The sequence below is a fragment of the Magallana gigas genome, chromosome 9 (assembly GCF_963853765.1).
Source record: "Magallana gigas chromosome 9, xbMagGiga1.1, whole genome shotgun sequence".
Taxonomy (NCBI): Eukaryota; Metazoa; Mollusca; class Bivalvia; order Ostreida; family Ostreidae; genus Magallana; species Magallana gigas.
Window position 1 is genome coordinate 27,814,015 of NC_088861.1, and position 17,755 is coordinate 27,831,769.

The 17,755-nt window shown below is 34.6% G+C and overlaps 2 protein-coding genes across 2 annotated transcripts; both read left to right on the plus strand.

The window, feature by feature from the left end:
- Positions 1 to 42: 42 nt before the first annotated feature.
- Positions 43 to 6,047, plus strand: LOC105323049 (uncharacterized). Its single transcript, XM_066071928.1, has 8 exons — positions 43 to 235; positions 561 to 705; positions 900 to 1,015; positions 1,401 to 2,043; positions 2,166 to 2,379; positions 2,548 to 2,621; positions 3,529 to 3,648; positions 5,724 to 6,047. Exons 1-8 carry the CDS (start codon positions 125 to 127, stop codon positions 5,939 to 5,941), a joined length of 1,641 nt encoding a protein of 546 aa, XP_065928000.1. The 5' UTR covers positions 43 to 124; the 3' UTR covers positions 5,942 to 6,047.
- Positions 6,048 to 8,804: 2,757 nt separating this feature from the next.
- Positions 8,805 to 17,690, plus strand: LOC105323050 (3-oxoacyl-[acyl-carrier-protein] reductase FabG). The gene is made up of 9 exons (XM_011422004.4): positions 8,805 to 8,960; positions 10,595 to 10,716; positions 12,275 to 12,367; positions 12,710 to 12,795; positions 13,120 to 13,213; positions 13,366 to 13,435; positions 13,869 to 13,905; positions 14,446 to 14,509; positions 17,202 to 17,690. The coding sequence occupies exons 1-9, from the start codon at positions 8,912 to 8,914 to the stop codon at positions 17,358 to 17,360; spliced, it is 774 nt and encodes a 257-aa protein (XP_011420306.2). The 5' UTR covers positions 8,805 to 8,911; the 3' UTR covers positions 17,361 to 17,690.
- Positions 17,691 to 17,755: the final 65 nt, after the last annotated feature.

A 17,755-nucleotide genomic window follows, 5' to 3' on the forward strand; every position in this document is an offset into this window, starting at 1 on the left:
GATAAAGCGTACAGGTACACAACAAAGTATCACGTGACTGAGGCCATAGGTGTCCCTCGTGATAACCTGATAAAACCATAAACATTGTATCCCCACTCATTACCTGTGTATTGTCTTCCAAAAAATGAAATCGATTTTCATATTCGTTTTATTTTGTGCGTCTGGCTGGCAGTGTGTGACGTCACACCTATGTCTGGTCACCCCTATGCAACGAGGAGAAATGGACATCACACATGTGAGTACGAAAAAAACAATGAAAACTAGGGAAAATCTTGAACATCGTTACATGGTTCTTTGTAAATGTAGATTTGAACGAAGAAGTGTTATTCCATTATTTTTGATAGACCCCCCAACATTTAGAAGAAAAAGACCCAAAATTATCATGATTCATATTCATAGTCAATTGTAAATTGTATAGGGCATTTCCGACGGAGCACAGAAAAACGCCTCGAATGTATTTCATAGGTGTCCATGACAATTTAAAAAAAACCCAGCAACTTGATTTAAATACAAGCTTTTATATTACTACTTATAGTTTATGTGTCGTAAAATTTATATAGAGTGGAAGTGCGACCTGTTTCCGGCACGGTGCCCCCTGTGGGGGTCAGAATGCAAGCAGTGGTCCATATGAAACATACACCGGGGGTCAGCAGGTTTTCATCAAGTGGCTACAAAATTTCAACCACTACGAAATCGGGTTTCCAGGTACATTAATTGTAACGTGTCTAATTACTTCACGATATGCCAAAATGCACGATATGCAAACTTGCACGATATGAAGAACCTTTAAAAATGTTCATAAGCACGCGGTTTGAAATAAAAATCAGTTCACCCTTTTCTTGTTTTAACATGTTTTATTACTAAAGAAATTTCTATAAAAGACAACTTTTTAAATACAGGGTACATGGACGTATCCTTGGCCCCTTACAACTCCGATGATTGGCAGGTGTTGGCCTTTGCTCCGGATGAGTATGTATATAATCAAGATCACCAGCAAAACTATACAGCATTTGTGGTGAGTTGACAAAAATACGCTTCAATATCTTTCAAAACAAATGCAGAATTTTTGTAAAAGATAAACATTTGGCTCATAACTCAATGAAGTTTTCTTAAACATCTTTCAAACTAGTCTTTGCAGTTGTATATCCCTTTCAAATTCGACCTCATGATCTGCAGGCATGTAGTCAGAGGCCTGTTCAACAGAGCGAGCGCGAGCCAAAATTCCCTATACCCGCAACACAAATTTTGGCGAGCGATCGCAAGCGCTCGCTCTGTTGAACTCGCCTCTGATGTCATATCCACTGCACTACGAAGAAAGACAAATGGATGATTTATTGTTAGAAACAGTTCATATGTAGTCATTAATGTTAATGACGATTTAACAATTTTTTGTTGACCAGGTCTTGCCTAACAAAGAATGCGAGCACTGCGTCCTACGGGCACGATACGAGTCTCACAAAGCAGGAGAGCAGACATTCTATCAGTGCGCCGACATCACCATAAAGAAATCGGAGGATGACGTCAGCAGATCACGTGACCCAGACACCGCTCTTTTACAGCACGCGGAGTATGAGAAGGCCTACAAAAAGTACAACGTCATCACTCAAGGCACCGGAAATGACGTTAATTATGACGTGTCACTGAGAGGGTTCGCTTACTCTCCGTTTGACCAGGACGTGATGTTCATTGTGAATGTAACTCTAGATGGACGAATCCACCCGTTTGGAAAGTTTAACTTCCGCGTCGACTCGGCCAAAAAATATAGGTCATGGCACGAAAAAGAGGCTACAAGAAAACCACCGGCGTCAGGCTTTGTTCTTGATTCTTTAGTGACTGTGAATTACTGGAATAACTTAGTTGTTATGTACAACTCTGAGGGGGACTATGATAAGCCTACCCCCATGCTTGCCGAATTTGACACCCACCAGGGAACAATGCAGACATCTGAGATTGCAGATTTTGACGGAAGTCCGATCAATGCTTTGCTGTCCAATCTTAACGACACTTACTATACCTTCAGCATTGAAAATGCGGGCTCAAAAGGTCATCCTCAAATTAACCCCCTCCCCCCTTAATTGAAAAAAAAATCACTGAAAAGTATATTTTTAAAAAAATTCGATGTTCTTACTTGGCATTTTAATGTTTGCGTTTTCATTCGTATTCAGGTTATAATTTCGTTGTTGGGCAGCTTTATTTGATCAAAAACACTCTACCGTATCGGTTCCGGAAGTTGATTTCCAGCGGACCGGAACCACTGTATGTCAACTACCAATGGGCGGAGCTGGATGTGGAGCGACAGCAATTATTTGTCCTGATGGGCAACGAAAACACCCCGAACAAATTGCTCGCAAAGCTCTACACCTACGACCTTAAAAAGATGTAAACTTATACAAAGATAATATCTTTATATTGATCTAAACGTTCATATTTTTAATGTTTTCTGTTAACTGTTGTTTTTTAATGACACCGTTTTGTTAGCGTGGTCATGCAAATAATTTTTTATTTCTTCTCTAACGGATATTTCGATTTTTTCGCTTTTTTCACCAGGGTTCTTTCCAGCGTCGTAGATCTCTCCGTTGAGATGAACGCATACATGAGTTTCCACTATTACAGAAAAACTGGTAAACTTCACGCAATTAGACACACAATTTATAGATGCGAAGACCTTCAGATAATTTTTTGAAAAGACATTTATAATAAAATGAAAAATTCTCCCTCCGAGTATTATATAAATTGTAATTCATATTTTTAGAAATTCTTGTAAAATAGAAATGATATCCTTTCTAGAACGACATCAATTTCATGCGCGGATCTAGAGGGGGGGTCGGGGGGGGGTCCCGACCCCCCTGGAAAATGAAAATTTATTAAATTTACATAGTAAAATTATCGCGAAAATATGCCTCGGACCCCCCCCCCCCCCCCCTGGCAAACACAATTATCCTTCGGACCCCCCCCCCCCCCCTGGAAAAATTTTCTGGATCCGCGCATGAATTTTGAAATGTAAAACCTTTTAAAACGTATTTTACCAAGCCAAACAAGGATACAAAAAAAACAAGTCACCAGGCATAGTACAAGTAACCTCCCTTGAATTTATGTTAAGGTAGCTCACGTAAACCTTTAAGACAGAACGTCACAAGATGGCAATTCAATTTGGTTGAAGATCTTCAAACATGTAGCTCAGTGGTTAAAGTAATGGGCTGGGCTTGTGAAACAAAGATCACTAGTTCGAATCATCCCTATAGCTAGCGCTTTTGTTCATATTTATACTGAATTACATTTTTGAAATTTTAGATCAATTTTTAAATTCAAAATTGCATACTTTTTGCCAATTTGACCTAAAATAATTATATACTTCTTAAACATCATGCTATCTTTCAAAATTAAGTAATTTTCTGCTGATTTGAGAAACTATTTCAAGGTGTAGTGAGCCATGCATCTTATTGTTTTATGTATAGTTTTTCGAGGCGGTATGTATGATTGTATACATGTACATTATGTTGATTTGTAAGAGTGACAATTATATTGTAGGTATGATATACGCGGTGTCCCCTGGGATTTTCTACACACTCCGGTACCCTCGCTACGATCTTATTGAGGTCAACCCAACAACAGGAAAAGTAACTCGATCAACTAAAATCTCCGATTGGGGTAAATGATGTCATACATTTAATAAATTTATATACATAACGCATGCGGAATGAATATTTTTTCTTAATTACGAAAAACATGCGTTTGCTTTTTACACCCTTCAACATCAATTTATGTTTGTCATTACTTTCCGAGCAGAAACAATTCCCTTTGAAATTAAAGCAAATCAATCGTGTGTAAATTGCCATCCATCATGCGAAGGACATCTTTCTACTTACTGAATGTCAATCACATTAAAAAAAAAATTGAAACACTTTTGTCATAGTTCCGAAACAGAAACGTAAATAATGTTTTAACTGAACTACATTTGTTCTTTATGTTTAGTTTGACACGACTGAGCAAATTTGTTATCATTATAAAAAAAAACCAGTTCAAACATTGTCTAACAAAAATCAGAGTATAACGAATTGCTGAAGCACGGCACATAATAGCCAGCCCATGGTATAAAAGCTTATAGTGTTTTAATTAAAAAATTCAATAATTAATACGCAGAAGTAGTTTATTTTTGGAAACAGTGATGGCGCACATTTTATTTAAGCTGTGGTCCAATATCCTATGTGTACAAAGGAAACTGACACACTTTTTAAAGTAACGCATACATTTATTATTAAAATATATATTAATATTGTAATTAATATACATACAAGATTTGAACGTTGACACCAAAATTACTAAATTTTCGGAAACAAAATCCCTGTGTATATTTTTCAAAAGTCTTATAATACTGTTGACAATTTATTTATTCAAGCATTGAATCATTATTATTTGAAAGATATAGTCTCATAACTGCAGCGATGTGTGCATACAAATTGAGTAACGCGCGCTAGCAGTTATGAGACTATATTTACATTCTGCTGTGTTTTTCCATTAAATTCTGTGATCTTCAAATGCCTCTAAATGCAACAAGTAGTCAAAGGTCAAATTGACGAGTTTTATTATGACGTCACAAACGTTGAACGCTGTAAACTGCAACGTCACAAGCGAAAATCAAAGTGCACGCTTGTGGCTGTTACTGTGGCTCTTCCATTAATATTAACTTACCCTTAGGATAAGACGGGAATTTTAAGGTATGAATCACCTTTGCAGACAAGGCAAGAAGTTAAAAAATGTAAATATAAGCATTAAATCATGATTTTTTGAAGTATACACTCTCATAACTGCAGCGGTGTGTGCATACAAATTTTCATAACGCGCTAACGCGCGTTACTCAATTTGTATGCACACACCGCTGCAGTTATGAGAGTGTATACTTCAAAAAATCATGATTCAATGCTATAATATCTTTCAAATAATAATGATTTAATGCTTATATTTACATTTTTTTAAGTTCTTTCCTTGTCTGCAAATGTTATTTATTGGTCAAATTTTCTGTTTTATCCTAAGGGTAAGTTCAAATTAATGGAAGAGCCACTGTAACAGCCGCAAGCGTGAACTTTGATTCTCGCTTGTGACGTTGCGTTTTACAGCGTTCAACGTTTGTGACGTCATAATGAAACTCGTCATTTTAACCTTTTAGTACCTTGTGTGTGTTACAGTCTTATAACTGCAGTATTTTTTCACACACTTAACATGCAAAAATATTTGGAATGTAAATATATGCCTCTAAATGCAACAAGTAGTCAAAGGTCAAATTGACGAGTTTTATTATGACGTCACAAACGTTGAACGCTGTAAACTGCAACGTCACAAGCAAAAATCAGAGTTCACGCTTGTGGCTGTTACTGTGGCTCTTCCATTAATATTAACTTACCCTTAGGATAAGATAGGAATTTTAAGGTATGAATCACATTTGCAGACAAGGCAAGAAGTTAAAAAATGTAAATATAAGCATTAAATCATGATTTTTTGAAGTATTATACACTCTCATAACTGCAGCGGTGTGTGCATACAAATTTTCATAACGCGCTAAAGCGCGTTACTCAATTTGTGTCACTATACACACACCGCTGCAGTTATGAGAGTGTATACTTCAAAAAATCATAATTCAATGCTATTATGACCATCGCATACAATGTACATGTATAATGTATTGTCCATAAAAATCATTTAAAAACATTTACTTTTTATTGAAAAAGGTTATTTTCGGGGGTACTTTGGAGGAGCCGTGTTTGATGGTCTGGACCAAGATACGGGCATTCTGTACCACGTGATGAGTATGCAGGACACTAATGCTGATGTCATCGCTAGTATTGACGTCACCAGCGGGAAAGTGACATTTTCACAGATGATGAATCTTAAGCACGTGCATAACCTTGCACTCACAAACAATAAATTCTTGAAGTCTCGAACTTGAATATGTTCAATAATTTAATTCCAAAAAGGGACGATTTACTCACAAATCCATTATATTAATTGCAAATCTACTGTATGAGTATTCTAAAAGTAAAGTGCTATCTATTTGCTTTGTTTGTTTTCTGGAAAATGTGTTTGCCGTATATGAAACAATTTGAACTCAGTGATCCACTTATTAATGAAAGTATTTTAATACAAGACCTACCATTTTTAAATTTACAATTTATCAAAAATGATTATCAAAGTTTAAACGAAACATCAATCCAATGTATGGATTTCCGTATTATTTCTACGAGAGTTTTTAATCTTTCTATAAATATCTATTTCAAAACAAATCGGAATACTCACACAAATATTAATAAAATCGTGGATATAACAATAGTTTCGGATGTTATTATCCCTCCCTGGAATATCAGAATTACTGAAAATAGCTTAAGACCCCCACCCCAACCCCGACAAACAAAATTATCCTTAGGACCCCCCCCCCCCCCCCTTTGAAAAATATATGGGAAAACTCGTTTATATATTGCAAAGTTCTACATGCGTCACTATAGTGATTTATTTTGATTTATGATAAAGAAATGGTACGTTTTGAATATAATATTTTCATAGAGAAAAACAATTTTTTTCAATATAAATGACGGAGATTTTTTTTTCATTGCAATTCTATGTTGTTGTTTTTTTGTTTTTTGTTTTGTTTTTTTTTTATTTTTTTTTTTTAAATTGAGGTTTCTACATCATTTGTGATTTATTTTAGTTCATGTTTACTATAGGTGGAAAATTTGGAAATTAATATTTTATTAATTGGGATTATTTTTATAAAAAAAAAATCCGAGAATTCTTTGATTGCAATTATTTGAATCATTAGTGAATAATTTTGATTAATGTACATGCCCGGAATGGCCATTTTGTAAATGAATTATTATATGAATCGATACAAATCATTATCATACATTTCTACTATACTGTTATTGCTGAGATCAAAGAGATGCCGCAGCCATTATTATCCAATATACGTGTAGCATGAACGACCCATAGATTATCAGTCAGAAATACATATTACCCTCGCACTGATCATGAAATTATAACTTTAAAACTTATTAAAGTTTTAAATCCATGTCAATTTCATGTCTTAGTTCCATTCAAAACGATGTGTATTGCCTTACATGTTTATTTTGATTAATAAGAGCTCTATGCGACTGTTCGAAGGTCCTCCAATACCACACTTTTTGTAATGCGTGTTTTTACATATTAAACTATTCAAATAAGGTGTAGTTTTAATTAATAACTGTATTAAATTACCCTTAAAATTAAGAAATATGGTCCAAAGATTTTTCATGATGTATTAAACATCCAACGAAAAACATTTTGTCGTCTGCATGTCAGCATGCGATCGATAAATATATAAACTTTCAACTAGTCTTAACAAAATCATTGAGGTTACATGGAACGCATCGGCCTCTTCATTGCAAAACAACATTTCTCGACCTTGGAAGTTATTCTGCAACATTCACGAAAGCTCGTACTTTATTTCTTTTAAAAAAATGATTAAATAGACATTTAAAGTATATGTAGATAAATAATCTAAAAATATATAATGGTTTCATAAGTTCAATTCAAGAAAAACAAATGCTGTGTATTTTAGCACAAAAGAGTTAAAGATTATCCCTCTCTGAGTTTCCAAAATTGGCCCCATTGACTTTGAGTCTAGCTATGAATACTCGGGAATAACCATCTCATAAAACTTCAACATTGATAATGTATTTACATTCATTAAGTGTTTGTTAATTTTTAAGATAATCGATCGTATTTGCATATACATGACAAGACAGATATAGATCTACATTGTATACAAGCCAGTGAAATAAACTACCTGTCAGCATAAAAATATACACATCCTAATCTGTTTTTAGATTCATTGTTTAGCTTTTTAAATTATAACTTTAATTCTGGTAGGTATGACAAATGAGTTTTTCAGCGTCCATTGATGTCCCCTTTGTACTTTTGATGTTGACTTTGCGTGGATTATTTCTTGATCGATAGACGCTAAAGCTGCAATGAGAGCACGAACTCCGCGGATTTGCAGGGACTGACCTTGGACGTCCAAGTAGTGGTAGTTACCATGGTAACCTTCACATATATGGACAATTGGCTGATCCTTATTTGTTGTGTTAACATTTTAATCGACGAAAATTGTAATTATTTACGTATACTTTAACTCACTTTTCATGGATTAAAAGTTTTGAAGATAGATGAAAATATGTACAGAAAAATGCTTTCTTTGAGGGACTATGAGGGTAGCTATAGCATTGCAGAAAAAAAATTCTGCAATGCAAGCTACCTTAATTCATTCCCGCACAAAGCACCAAAAAAAGTATTTGAATGTTCAAATAATTAAAGAAAAATCACATACAAAATTATTTAAATCACTTTACCTTCTTTTCACATCTTTATTAGGACACACTTGGAATATACGTCAACAGGTCAGTAGAATGGAACATGTAAAACCATCAAATATATAGTTTATCCGTGTTTGTATTTGTATTTTTGTATCTGTTTAGAGACATGTTAGAGTACATCAGCTTCAAAACGAAAAAGTGATAGACTTTAAACAATGTTTAAAGTTGAAAAATACCATGCCTTGAAGTTCTTGTGTCCAGAACACTTTTCCGTAACGTTATAAACGGTACAGTACCTATAACCACAGGTCACGGCCCGGCCTACCGACCCCCCCCCCCCCCTCCATTCCCCCACCCCCAAGTATCAAATGAGTAAAGTCCATGGGTCAAGATACTTGGGGTGGAAAGGGGGGAGGGGGGGTAGGTCCTGTCCTCAAGCACCTGTGTAACTTGCCAAGAGAGTTCACGCTCGCGCATTTCCGTGATCGATTACGGAAATGACCGAGTAGTTTGCCGTGAATAAACCGAAAGTCCTATATACTGTACTTTCACTTTGTCGATCATTGAACATCATGGCTTCGGGTTTGGGAAATTTAAGTGGCAAAGTTGCCCTTATAACAGGTAAGCATCGATTGATGTTCAATTGTTTTTAATATACTGTTTACAAAGTCCAATATGAACTTTTGAATGTCATTGTCAACCGAAGTTCACCTATACAAATTTCAGCTGACAGCTGGCTGAAAAGCTGCAACTTGTGCAATCTTTGATCACAGGGGCTTGTTGAGAAAAAAAGTGGGTACCTCGGAGGAAAATTAAATTTTTCCGCCGAGGTGCCCACTTTTTTAACGATTTTTTTTGCTACACAACATGCACAAGCCTCTGTGATTTGATAAGCCGTTGATTTTTAGTTGATACACTTTTAAATCAGTATATATAAACATCGAATTCTTTTTTTTCCAGGGAAAATTCTTCATTTTGATGCTTTATTGTGACACTAAGTGGGATTTATCAAGTTTGTTAACCACAGTTTGGTAGAACTTCATATGATGCATGTAACCTCATTGAGTGACTTTATTTTAATTATGTTAATTATCATTATCATTACTGGTACTACTATATAAATAGTGCCTGTTTGGGAGGGTAACAGTTGAAATTGACACCCCGAGAAAACCATTGTCAACCGACGCGAAGCGGAGGTTGACAATGGTTTTCGAGGGGTGTCAATTTCAACTGTTATCCTCCCAAACAGGCACTATTCATTTTGTTATACTGAATGTCTTTTTTAAAATTTTTAAGAAAATTTTACTGCTTTTATATAGGAATAACGTGAATTCTACAGCGAACCGTACGCGCATAATTTTCGCGCATGTAACATTTTTTAATGTTACCCGTTGCCAAGTGCGTTGCTAACGCTGAGGGTAATAGTAAATATTATTAACTGCGTCTTAACCAATCAGATTTCAGTATTTAACATGAAAGTATAACAAATATAAATATGTACTCTGTTTCATTTAAAATTTTAAAGAAATATTCTGAAAACATTATAAAATTTTCTTTAGAATTTTAAAGTGCAGTTGCGATTAAACTTTCAAGTTTGTTATAAGCATTATTTTAATGACGTCATGAATTATCGGCAATAGCTGTAGCTCTGTAACGTCAGAAAAAAACCCAGAGCTAGAGTTTTAAGATTATTGCATCCCGCTAGCCAAATTAGGGTTTTCAGTCCACTTCACTCTATTTATGGGGAGTGGAATGGACCAAAACCCTTGGCTAGCAAAGGTGCATTATTGCTGCAAGGCATGAACTACTAACAATAAAAAATGTTTCCAGAATATGGTAAATTTTACACACAGTAAACATGTGTTTCATGCAATCAACTACTAACTTAATATGAAGTTTGGATATTGAATTTTTTCACCTAATACTGTGGAATCATTAGATTTCGTGGTGGCTCAATTTTCGTGGAATTCGTGGGTACCTTTCATCCACGAATTAACATCCTCTATGAATTAATAAATTAGGGTAATAAAGTCATATTTCCTCTGTAGGTTTAAGAGAATGCACGAAATTACGTCCCCACGAACCTGTAAAACTTTAGCATTCCATGAAAATTTGCCCCCACGAAAATTAATGATTCCACAGTACATATTTTTAGTTAATACATGTACATGAAGTTAAACCTCACTCGGCCATCCATTTCCATAACATCAAAGAGGCAAGGCTGTTAAATTGACCTATTTAATCTCTTTGGAAAGGTGCCAGTTCCGGAATCGGAGCAGCTACTGCGGTGTTGATGTCCAAGCTAGGAGCGAGTTTGGCGCTGACTGGTAGGAAAGAGGAAAATCTGAAGAAAGTCGGAGAGCAGTGTGGCAATAAGGTAAATAATGTGACTTAGAAGCAGTAACTGCAGGCCTGGGGCCATAAAACTAAAATGTCAGAGCTCACTTTTGATCTCACAAACATTACAAAAGGAATATTTGGTAAAAAAGTGAAATTGAGATCAAAAGTGAGCTTTTCTAAGTTTTATGGCCCTGGGGCCAGATGTTGAAAGCAGAGAAACATACATGTAATATAGGGTCATGGTCCTCTGAAGTTTTCAGTCAGTTTTAAAGGGCAAAATCTACTGACAGGTTTAATTCTTCATTAAAAAAACCCATCTTATTGGTTTAAACAGTTAAAATAGAACATGGCCAGAGCAACTGTGCCTCTGAAAGTTGTAACCTTACTTTTATCAGATCTTCAATTATTTTAAAATCACTCTTTTTTATGTCAACATACATGTAATTATCTTGCATGCATGTAGACATAATTATCTTGCATACAAAATGAACATACTTTTCTTGCATGTTGACATAGTCTTGCATGATATATGGAGCAGAAATTCTCCATGTACCATACTATCTTCACATGCAAAAATTTAAAAAAAAAGCGAAGCGGATGAAAAAAAAATTGATTAAAGATAAAGCTGGAGATAAAAATATTTGATTGTTGTTATACATGTACAGTACCGATTAGACCCAACTTAACAATTGAGCAGACCCTAACTAAACCTCAGCTTTACTTTTGGGGTTTACTCGGGGTCTACTTTTTAAAATATTGCATCCACCTGATGTTTGATTTGGGTCCTCTCAAGGTTTTCTTTGGGTTTACTCAGGGTTTGCAATGGGTTTATTCGGGATGTGCTTTTTGCTTTAAACACTGAAGTGTGAAGCAGACCCATTTTTTATCTAACTATCTTACCGCCTGTAATTTCCACTCCTTTTATATTCCAAATACACATGTAGGGTTTGCTTTCAGGGATCTACACTTCTGATTGGGGTTTACTCTAGATCTCTGTATCCACTCTGGGTTGACTTTGGGTTTACTTCTAGTTTTACTTTGGGTTTACTTGGGGTAAACTCTGGGTCTAGATCTGCTCTAGTTAACCCTGAGTAAACCCCAAAAGTAAACCCAGGGTTTAGTTAGGGTCTGCTTTCTGTTAGGTTGGGTCTGATCCGTACTAATTTTGATACATTTTATGAAGAACTTATACTTTTGAGCATCTTCGCATCTCGGCACCGCTTCTCACAAACTATCTTCGTGCGGATCAGAAACCCTTGGCTAGCGAAGATGACTTTTGAGAGTTGTCTCTCTTTTGATGTGTTGAATCCATTGTTTGTAATTTTGCACTACAGCTTCAATACACTGTGATAGTAAAATCTACAGTATATAATTTGATAATTTTCAAAAGACCAAAGACTTTTAATTGGTAGAATTTGTCAAAAGGCAATTTGATGTAGGCCTGTCCATTTCATTGCCAGTAATTCAAGCAGTCATTAGCTTTAAGAAATCAAGAACATTTCTCTGACTCTAAGCTGCGTGCAGCTATGAAATCAGCTTGTGCAGAAATTATTAGTGGGGACAAGTTTTGACAACACACTATCGGTCTATTTTAGCCGTTATTGATTCCTGGGGACCTCGTCAAGGAAGATGACACCAAACGAATTTTGGAGACGGCCGTACAACATTTTGGAAAACTCAACATTTTGGTAATTTTTATAAATATTATGTAATATAGAGTAAACTTAGTAAGTTTTTGCAGAGTACAGTAGATTCCTAACAAAGTGAGGAATTAGTTTCGGATTAAAAATCACATGATCAATAAACTCTTGCAAATTTTAAAATCGAGGCTTTATTTTTCAGACAGTTGTGATATAATATAAACTGGTATTGTAACATTAGTTTTTGTGCCCATAATTTTATATTTCTTACAAAGCAGCGAAATTAAGTACATGTACTCGAGTAAAATAAGGAATCTACCATATTTACCATTTTAGTCGAAACTTAACTTCAAGGTAAAATAAAATCATAATTGAACATTCTATTTTTAGGTGAATTGTGCTGGCATCATAGAGTTGGGTAGTATAGAAAACACCTCCTTAGACCAGTACGATCGACTCTTCAACGTCAACGTCAGGTATGGTAAAGCTGTATTCTTACAGTACATATGCACTTTATTAACATTGAATTATAACAAAAGTTATGATATGAACAGACTTAGTCAGTTCACAAATGAGAACTTATTATAAAATTTTATGTACATTCTTCTTGCGTATCTTTATTTATGTAGTGTAATACCTGAATGTACTTCATTCGATCCTTATAAAAATCTTCATGTTTTCAGTAACATAACTTTTTGTTTGTTTAAAAGACATCACTGTGTATTTTACCTGGAGAAATTTGAACAAATCCAGATGGGCTAATCCAGATGGTACATGTAAACATGTATTTTACTTTTTAGGAGCATTTACTACCTGACTATGCTGGCAGTTCCTCACCTGATCCAGACCAAAGGCAGCATTGTAAATGTATCCAGTGTCAATGGCATCAGATCCGTAAGTCTATCCGGATCTACCTGGATCTCAATCAGAACAGCTTCATCCATAGACCCTAAATATTAAAAAGTCAAGAATATTTGATATAAATTATGATATACCTGTAAATGAATTTTTTTAGTTTAACTTGTTGTGTACTCATTTTTTTTCAGTTTCCCAATGTCTTAGCGTACAACATGTCCAAAAGTGCCCTTGATCAGTTTACTCGCTGCACAGCTCTTGGTTTGTGTGGATTATTTTACGATTTTTTGTAATAACTTTATTATTTTTAATTTTATTTTTTTTTGGAGGGGGGGGGGGGGGGGGGGGAGGGGAGGGGAGATTTACTGTTTACAATTAATTTGTTCTAAACAATCAATTTCATACTTATAAAACATACTTTACTGATCACAACTTACATTTTTGCAAGTAAAAAACTGTTTAAATACTTAATATTTGATTCCACATCATATTTAGTCTTAAAATCAATCAACGCTCTCATTTGTATGGAGGAAAAAAAGCTTTAAATTTTCAAATTGTTATGACCTATGAAGATTGATATACTAGAATATTGTTTTGTAACCACCATTTCTTGGTATAAAAGAAAAACTTTATTAATTTATAAAAAAATTTTTTTAGTTTGTTAACAAAACCATATGCTTTTCTTTTAATACAGAACTTGCACCAAAACAAGTCAGGGTCAACAGTGTAAAGTAAGTTTTTATAGATATATGTAAAAACATATACATGTACAAATTGTTTAAAATTGACTGTACCACAGTAAAAAAAATAAATTAGGAAACAACTTGAAGGAATTCTTTCTATGGAAGTTTAACAACAGGATTTTAGTATGGATTGTTTCTGAAAGTGGGGGGAGCCAGACTCTTCCAAAAATTCTTTACAATCAAAAGAAAAGGGAAAAAAGAAAAAGCGACTCTTGAATTTGTGAAAATCCTAATTCTTAGGGGAAAATCCTTATACTGTAACTTTGATTTTACTGTGAATTTCCTATTTTTCACTTTAATTTTTTTTTTCATGCTGCCCCCAAAAAGTCAGAAATAAAATCCAAGATAATTAAATTCAATTTTTTATATGTAAATTTAAGAAAAATGTTTTCTGCAAGAAAAAGGTAGGGGGCACAAGGCCCCCATGCCCCCCTTAATGCTACATGCCTGATCAAACTTGTTTTTTTGCGTTTCATTATATTAAGTACTTGATATTTGACTCTATACAAAGCACTGTTAAAATTTCAGTCCAGGTGTAACGGTCACTGAGCTACAGAAGAGGGGTGGTCTTGATGAGGAGGCATATGCTAAGGTATGTTACCATAAGTAGACATAGAAAATGATGAGGACTCCGAGGCATATACATGATATATGCTAAAGTACACAACATTGGAAACACATTGTGCTACATGTATCACATGTACATGTAATGACAACTGTCCTTGACAAGATATGGGTCACTTACATTTTATGATATCTTTTTTTTCTTACCTTAACAGTTTAACATTACCCTGCCCCCCCCCCCTTATTTATACATTGCATACATATAAGGTACTCCACTTTATGGGGGTGTAGAATGTATAACTAATTTCAGGCAACCTTACTTTTCTATAGACTTGACTATGAATTTTATTTCACATTTCCTATCAATTAAATGATCTAAAAGCCAGTGAATTACATTGCGCAATTGATAGCAGTGGAACTAAAAGTCTGATTTTGGTCTGTTACCTTCATGGAATGCATGTACATGTACCATGATATTGCAGAGTGGTGTACATAATGTGGTGATGAAAAAAATCTCAATGGAACGAAATAATGGAAAATTCCAACTCATTAATCCTTATATCGGAATTGTGATTGTTAAAATATTTGACCCAAGGAAGTTTTATTTCATTGGTCAAGTGAAAAAAGTTAACTGTCACTTGTGAAAATACATGTTTTCAAAATGATATATATTTTTAGCTAACCTGAACCATAAAGATAATTACCAAACCTATAATGGCATTTATCTGTCTGTCAATCTGTCTGCAAACTTTTCACGTTTTTAAATTCTTCTCTAGAACCATAGGACCAATTTCAACCAAACTTGGCATAAAGCATCCTATGATGACCAGGAATCTAAATTGTTAGATAAAAGACCACTCTTTACTCAAAGGGGAGATGATAAATCAAAAATTGAAAGATTTTTTGGAAGTCTTAAATTGCGCTTTTCAAGAACCACTGCTCCAGAATGGCAAACATTTACAACCAATCCTCTGTGTATAGTGTACATTCTAATTGGCTATTGTTCAAGCTGGGTCCCTTTAAAAACAACAGGATCCTAGCAGGCTGTGGTGCAATATTTAAGACAATATCTTGATAAAAAAGTAATAAATTATCCCCAAAACAAAAAGGAAATATTCCTCTTTAGGACAAATGCTATAATTTGTAATTATGTTACATGTATTATGCAACCATCCTGAAATATAGCTGTCTATCTACCTAAGGCAAAGCTTGTTTCAAAGGCAATGCGACTAAACATAATACTAGTTCTAAAACTCCCAGATAAGACTGTAAAACATACAGTACTATATTTGGCTGTGCATTCTATTTAGCGCTTTTGGCGGAATGTGGCTTCCGCTAAATCAAGTACATCGCTAAATGCCATACATATATGTATATGAATAGTCACATTCAGAAATACGCTAATTCAAATTCACGCTAACGTGTTCAAAGACTTATTTTCGCTAAAATATCGGACACGCCAAATATAATACGTTTACAGTATTTTAATGACTATTTCCAGTGGTGAAGGGCCACAGCTCTCCACTCTCCAATTTACAGTAGAGGCAATCCTTTTGCAGTTACCACCAATGTAGCACTCTGCAATACAGGTGTTGTCTTTGACTTCATGTTAGTCTATACTTTAACAAGAATAAAGAAATATACACACCTGCATGGATTAAGAAATAGGGCCCAAAGAAGGTTACAAAGTTCTTTTTGTATATTACATGTTTATGATGCCATTGCCAACATGTCAAGAAATTCAATGCTGAAATTTGTGATATCAGAGCATCCTAGTATAGAATACAGTCATGCTTGTACATATATGTACATGTACATGTATATGGCATATATAAATTTTGCACACCTCAAACCGTCTTGAGTTTAAACGAAGAATCTTATCCCACCGCCACGAATTATGAGGGTTTTATTAGAATGAAATGAAGCGTGCATACAGGAATTGATTCGAAACCTTCAATTAAAAAAAAAAAAATTCATGTGAGCGATGTAGCCCACGGGCCTTCAGAGGGTTGGGTGGTCGATTGCTATTTCTCACATTTAATCAGTTAGTCTGTTAATACATGTGAATAGCTCTGTATAAAAATAAAGAAAAACACTAAAAGTTTTAATTTAAAATATTTGAATAGCATCATTTCGAAAATTTTAAAGCAAATCTGTTTAATAATTAAACCCCCTTAATATGGAAATAGCTGTTAAAAATCTTCAACTAAAGACATGTTTACTTACTTGTAACTTACGCATATTTCTTTGTCAAAATAACTTGGTTATTATGATCACAATTTACTTACTTTCAATGGATATAGAACATTGGTTAATTTAAATAAGTAATTTTGGGCTCCCTAGACAGACAGGCAACACCACAACACGGAGATATCATAAGATAGACATATTGTGCCTCTGGTGATTATTTATCTGATAATTAATTAGGAATGTAGGGTAGTATTCGTCTGTTCCCTCAATTTAGTCAACACATGTATCTACTTCTTTTGCTTTTCTGCGTTTCTCGTTGCACTCCCGAATACGAAGAGAGCGTATAATACTAAGGAAATATTATAATAGAGAATATAGAGCAAACGTCCCTGCGGATGTTAACTTGCTGCAGTATTATTATTTTTTTTTGTGTTATATAGAAGAGGCTGTATGTAAATTAAGTGTAAGATATATATATATATACTGTAAGTTTTGATTTGCAATCATTTTTTTTTTGTTTTATTCTTCAGTTCTTGGAGCGGTCTAAAGAAACGCACGCACTTGGTCGGCCCGGGCAACCGGAAGAGGTAGCCAGGGCAATCGCCTTCCTTGCCTCCGACGATTCGTCGTACATAACTGGAGCGTCACTTCCGGTTGATGGTGGTCGCCATGCAATGTGTCCAAGATAATCTTTTGATCACCTCGAACAAAAAGAGAACTGTTACAGTAACAGATAAAGCATTTTGTTTTCTTAGTATTTCATATCGATTTATGAATGATGATACAGTATTAGTTATATATTGTGATTTGATATTTGATTAATGCATGTACATTAATATGCAAACTTTTTTGAAACAAATCATTTTGATGATATACATTGCTGTTTACTGTATATACATAAATGGCAAGTGCAGAAATTGGTATACAATTATACATGATATTGAAATGCAAATTAACCCATATTAGGGTAAATGATATAATACATGTTAAATGGGGATAAAATAAAATAGTATATTCATTATGAGTATGTAGTTTTGTAACGGGGACCAGAATTTTCAGAGAATAGCAGTTAAATCAACAGTAG

What these genes read in the sequence shown, in the direction of transcription:
- LOC105323049 (XM_066071928.1), top strand. Translation starts at nt 125, where the DNA reads ATGAAATCGATTTTCATATTCGTTTTATTTTGTGCGTCTGGCTGGCAG. An exon ending in GAGAAATGGACATCACACAT is followed by an intron (nt 236 to 560) that starts GTGAGTACGAAA and finishes AAATTTATATAG; the next exon opens with AGTGGAAGTGCGACCTGTTT. An exon ending in CCACTATTACAGAAAAACTG is followed by an intron (nt 2,622 to 3,528) that starts GTAAACTTCACG and finishes ATTATATTGTAG; the next exon opens with GTATGATATACGCGGTGTCC.
- LOC105323050 (XM_011422004.4), top strand. Translation starts at nt 8,912, where the DNA reads ATGGCTTCGGGTTTGGGAAATTTAAGTGGCAAAGTTGCCCTTATAACA. An exon ending in TACTCGCTGCACAGCTCTTG is followed by an intron (nt 13,436 to 13,868) that starts GTTTGTGTGGAT and finishes CTTTTAATACAG; the next exon opens with AACTTGCACCAAAACAAGTC. An exon ending in ATGAGGAGGCATATGCTAAG is followed by an intron (nt 14,510 to 17,201) that starts GTATGTTACCAT and finishes TTTATTCTTCAG; the next exon opens with TTCTTGGAGCGGTCTAAAGA.